Source organism: Sesamum indicum, linkage group LG3 (genome assembly GCF_000512975.1).
Source record: "Sesamum indicum cultivar Zhongzhi No. 13 linkage group LG3, S_indicum_v1.0, whole genome shotgun sequence".
Taxonomy (NCBI): Eukaryota; Viridiplantae; Streptophyta; class Magnoliopsida; order Lamiales; family Pedaliaceae; genus Sesamum; species Sesamum indicum.
In genome coordinates, this window is record NC_026147.1 from 2,447,727 (window position 1) to 2,453,777 (window position 6,051).

Consider the following 6,051-nt stretch of genomic DNA (forward strand, 5'->3'; position numbering starts at 1 on the left):
TATAATTGCGATATTTAGGTAAGTTATGTATCCGTCTCATTCATTCAAGGTTTATATGACGAAATCTTGATGCATTCTAAATCTTGATATGTATGGACTCACAGTGACCATCTGATTATTTTGATGCATGTGATGTGAAATCCAAGGGTGGTAGCGACGTAGATGCCCGGCCCCGTCCTAAAAATTTTTCTGCCCCGTCCCACTATATAATTTGTCATACATTTGATTTATAAGCAACATCTCTATAATAGCAACACAAATATAGCGATATAATTACATTTGTTCATGTACATAACTATATATCGTTAATTAATGATATAGTACATTAAAAGGCATTTATTATAATAAAATAAATATTTTTGTCACTTAATACATATAATTAGGGAAAAGTATTATTTTAGTCCGCTAAGTATGCCTAATTTTAATTTTAGTTCGATAACTATATTCATTTTTGTTTAGGTCCAGTAACTTACGAAATTGCTTACTTTTAGTCCTCGGCAGATTTTCGGACAATTTTACCCCTATGCAACTTTTGAAAGACAGTTTTAGTCCATATGCACTCATAGAGGTAAAATTATCCGAAAATCTGCCAGAAGACTAAAAGTAAGCAATTTTGCAAGTTACTAAATATAACAAAAAATAGACATAGTTATCAGATTAAGATTAAAATTAGACATATTTTGCAGACTAAAATAATACTTTTTCCCATTTAATTACAAACAATATTAACCTCGAGTTTTTCTTGCTAATTAATATTCCCTAAAAAGACAAAAAAAAGAAAAAAAAAAAGGAATGGGGAGAGCCACGCGTGAACACACTAATTAAGCATGCATGTTGTTAATCTTTGTACCATGAAAGTACAACCCCTAACGGTCTATTACATGCAGTGAATTTACGTTATAAAAGTGTGAATGATGTAAGGAAATTAATGATAGATGAATAGTTGGTTGGATGGAGAGATGTCAACGTGTGTACTGACTTTTGGGTGAAATTTCCAGGTTTTACTCAACCTGTTGGCCCTGCGGATCATCGGGGCGCTTAGAGACTTAATTCGGCAGGATCATAACAGTGCACAACTATTAATGAGCTAACAGGACCTATAAAGCCATGATATCTCCATGCATCACAATAACTCAACACATATATATAACCAGCCAATGTTTGCATCCCTGTTTTTGGCATATCTATTATTGCCCATATCCATAAATATTCAAACTTGCCTCTTTCGCTCTATTTAAGTTGGGGGCTGATTTCAAAGGATTCTCACTACATCAACCTTAAATGACCTGCTGACTGTTTTATTACACTTTTCACAATCTGTCCACCAGACGTCCACTGTCTTATCAATATTATTTTCTTATAAGTTAGAGCCTGTCTCAAGTAGATGATATCAAATCTGACATAATTTGAGTGGGAACGTTATAATTTTAGTCCTGTTGGAATTTAATTTGACAATCAAATTCCTTTGATTTTAGAACACTAGCACATGAGGAGAAAGTCAGCTGAAAATTGCAATTTGATCGAGATTTGTAGCTCATGCATGTGATGGGCACATGCCAAATTCGGGCTAAATTAGGGCCGGTTTTGGTCCTTCATGTGTGAATTGTTGCAAATCGCAGGCTTATTACACAACTTAACTTCTACGGGACTAAAATTGTAACCTCCTATAATTACGGGATAAAAATTACAATTTTTCGTAATTCGAATCATGCATGACGATAACATCCAACTAATCATCACAGACCTTATAAAATCCCATTAGCTTAACATAATTAGAAGCTCTATCATGAGGCTAATAATCAAATAGTTATTTACGGATCTTAGTTAAAGCACTTAAAAAATCATGTGATCATGTAAGAAAATATGCTTGAAACCTCGTCTTATTTAAATGATCTTGAACATTAATTATATGTGAGAAGTCAACTATAAAGCTGAACTAGCTAGATATTCAGGCAAGTTGACCCCCAACCACACTTTAAACTTTGTAAGAACCATGAACACTTTCTTGATTTTTCCATTTTTTCTCCCTGTGTTGTTTCATCACTTGTGGTAACTTAACTAATTTCATGTACTGGTTCGGACAGCAATATATTATTGGAATAATATGTCCTCGAATTAGACAAATTGGCAAGAAAGAATTAGGTTAATGGGAGGATGTAGACAAAGGTGGTAAAATATTAGAGACAGGATTTGAAGGGCCATGTTCTTACACACCTTTATACATCATTAAGGACCCACAAATTGAAGAATTTGATGCCATATTAGAGCTAAATCAATCACTTTAAGCCACAACTAAAGCAATAATGCTTTCCCATCACACATATATATATTGACACAGAAATAGCCAATCTTTTCACCTTTCGGGGCAGTTGGAAGATCACTTCTAACCACCCTTTCTAGTCAATTCCCCACGCCTTAATTGTTTGTTTTTCAACCTCAGGAATTTCAATAATCAATGCCCATTAACGTCTTATGTATAAATAACATAAACAACTGGATGTCCTGTAAGAAAAAATATTACTAGTAATGGACACCTCATAATTGCCTTTAGTTAATTAGTCATATATACAGTTTGATCAGACGTGAACCCACCACTTGTCGTATATATATATATATGATGAATGTACGTACATTCAAAATATTATGCGATTGATTCTGTATGATCAAACATGATCTGAATTTTCCTAGTACGTACTTACTATGTACAATGAATGCTCTTGATGCAAGAAAGTTAAAAACCAACAAAAGAGAAGAATAAATTAAGAAAGAAATGAAATAAGGAAAGCAGCGCAGGGAAAATTCTTTCGTGTACCTATCCAAATCTTTAATTTATGGTAAAATAATTATGTATCTTTCATTGTATGAAATATATATATATATATATGTTATGTATATAATTAAAATCTTTTACATTTTAAATATAGAGATGATATAGGATTTATATGTGGAAAGCAAGGACCTGCTTCGTCCATGTAGAACTCTTAAAATCAGGGTTAAATACATTTTTGGTATCGTGACTTAAGTTTTTTTGCGTTTTTGTTTTTTAACTTTTCATGATAGTATTTTGGTTTTGCAATTTTTGAATTTTCGTGATTTCAGTTCTTTTTCAGTCAAAATTTACCTTCATCAGCGAGAAGGGTCCAATGAACAAAAAATCAAAATCGTGAAAATTAGAAAGATGCATTTTTCCCTCGAGAACATCAGCAAAAAAAAGAAAGACTCAAATTACAAACATTAAAAGGATGCAAGAGCAAAATGCTACCTTAAAAAGTTAAATGACAAAATTGTTGGAAAAAAATGAGCCAATAGGAATAGTAGCCACAACTTAAAAAGGTGAAGTGAGATACACATATTTTTTAGGCAAAAAGAGTGAATTCGAGCAACACACACAAAGAAAAAGAATTGAAATTGCGAAAATTAAAAAAATACATACAAAAATGCTATTTAAGAAAGTTGAAGGACAAAAATGCCAAATAACCTAAATTAGAAGACCTAGAATATATTTAAATATTAAAATAATACCAAAGATCAGAATCACATTAAGTGGATGAAACTATATATATTGTACTGATGTAGTATATATATGATCCAAGAGCGTATAATAGTTCTCATAGATGAATTAAAGAAAAAGGGCAAGGGGTGGGGCCACTCTGTACGTGGCCTTTTCTTAGTGGAGGGTGATTGCTCTGAAATGTCTATTGAGCAGAATCTTTGATAAACAACATATCAATTGCATCAGAGGGCATATAGCTAAAGTAAGACTTAAAATATGGCAACTTCCACAACCCCTTTTACTTTTCAAAGTGGGGAGAATATGAACTTGCCAATATAAATATACCCTCTTGCTAGGGTTAGGTTATTAAGCTGCTCTCACCTCAAAAAGCTTTATTTTCAAGCTCTTCCCATCGATTCAAGAACTGCCCTTGGATCATCACATATATCAGAAACCGAGGTGAGTAGAATTCTACACTTGTTTGTAGGGAGTATTTGATTGGAAAGATAGCCAAGAATTAGGGTTATTACTGAAAGAATGAAGAAGAGGCAAGTAGTGATCAGAAAAGAAGGATCCAGGAGTTCAAGTAATCAGATTATTCGGACGGTGAGATATGCCGAATGCCAGAAAAACCATGCAGCCAATATTGGAGGGTATGCGGTGGACGGCTGCCGGGAGTTCATGGCTGGGGGGGCGGGGGGGAGGAAGGGACTGCAGCCGCCCTTAGCTGTGCTGCCTGTGGCTGCCACCGGAATTTCCACCGGAGGGAGGTGGAAAGCGAAGTGGTTTCTGACAATTCGTCCCCTTCTTGAAGGCGTGATCATCACTCCTCTACTATTTTACAGAATCAGCAATTATTGATTGATCAAGAAAAGCTTAAAGGTTTGTTTGGCAGAGAAAATATAGTATATCTGTGCTTAATGAAGTGTATGTTTTGTAAAAATGGTTGAATGTGAGACGGCACAGAATTAGTATCTTTCTGAGTAATTTTCGCTGCCTTTTGGCTCTCGTTCATATCCCCATTTCAGAGTATATTAATTAATTAGTACCCGGGAAAGGATAAAAAACTTGGTGTTTACATATTTAAATTGAAGTAAGTAATTGGTTTAGATGAAAGATCTACATTAATGGTCTTAGTTTCCCTGTTATTGCTTCAATTTCATTTCATTCGTATGGATCTTCCCGTTTTCGTGCAACGGGAAATGCCCCGTCTATATATCTATGCTGTGATCTTCATATATACATTAATTCCTGCAGGATGAACTGTTCTTGGTGGCAATTTCCATGAACAGATGAACATGATTCTACTGTGTGTGTGTTATGAAGTTCATTCTTGAAATCAGAAGTACAACAAATAAAGCCTCTTCTCCACATTGTAGTTTGTGATGCCCAGAATAGAAAGAAAGAAAGCTAATTAATTGGGGGAAAAAAAAAAACAGCATTTCTTCAGACAGAGGATCGGAGCCAACAACATAGAATACTTTTCCAAGCTTATCTTGATGAAATCCATGGCTTTGTAAATACAGGTGTAGTTGTCCCTTTACCGAGCTGTTTCTGATCCAGTTAAGCCCCAGAATATATATAATTAATAGACTGAGTGGTTTGGAGCTTTTTGGGACTCTGAGGAACCAAGAGACAGGATATGCAAGAATTCCAACTGTTCAACCAATATTTTTCTTACCAAAACTGATAGGCAGAAACGTTTTTATAATTTGAATATGGGATCATCTCTGTTGTACACCAGCATTGGTTCTTTTCTTTAACTTTTTTTACCCCCCCCCCCCCCAACCAACACACACACACACACAAAATAAAAAAATTAAATAAAGATCAGGCCCACATATCTACTCATGTTTCTTGGCCAAATTATAGGTTTTTCAAACTTGTTTAATCACATAAAGTTGACTAAAGTTGAATGTAAAGTAATATGGTTAAGTCCTCTTACTGATTATCCTCATCTCCTTGCAAGTATTGATTGGTAGTGGGACTTATGACGAGCAGACATTTAAAAATTCAAATTCGATTGTTGTTGTCCTTATATTAATATATGTGTATATATTGTCTGAATTTGTGTTAATTTTAAAGAACATTTATGTAAGTGATTCGTTTTACAGTTTTCTAGGAATTTTGTTTTTCAATTAAAAACTGCAAATAATGGATCACTTGCATGTTTGTTCATATAAATAATTCCTAGGAAATTGCGAGCCTATGCTAATGTTAACTAATTAGGAAGATCCCTAGCTATATATATACATATATATATGTAATTATACATATACAGAATAGTTAACATTTTCTATCTGACATGTTATGTTCAAACTCATAATATAATAAAACCAAATATATATTTATTTAATATATATAAATAAGAAGAGTAATAGTTGATGTCTGTGACATGTAAGTTCATTAAGCGGAAACCCTCGTAAGAGGGTGTTTGGGTGAGCTTAATTATATACTATTAAAGATATCTTATAAGATGTTAGCAGTTTATAATATATTTTAAAAATAAATTTTATAATCTTATTTTATCCAAATACGTTATGAATTACTTTTAAAAT

The 6,051-nt window shown here is 33.4% G+C and overlaps 1 protein-coding gene across 1 annotated transcript; it reads left to right on the forward strand.

The window, feature by feature from the left end:
* LOC110011693 (mini zinc finger protein 2-like) lies at positions 3,776–5,166 on the forward strand. Its single transcript, XM_020692396.1, is given in 2 exon segments — positions 3,776–4,180; positions 4,183–5,166. Coding segments are annotated over 2 exon segments (273 nt in total). The 5' UTR covers positions 3,776–4,030; the 3' UTR covers positions 4,306–5,166.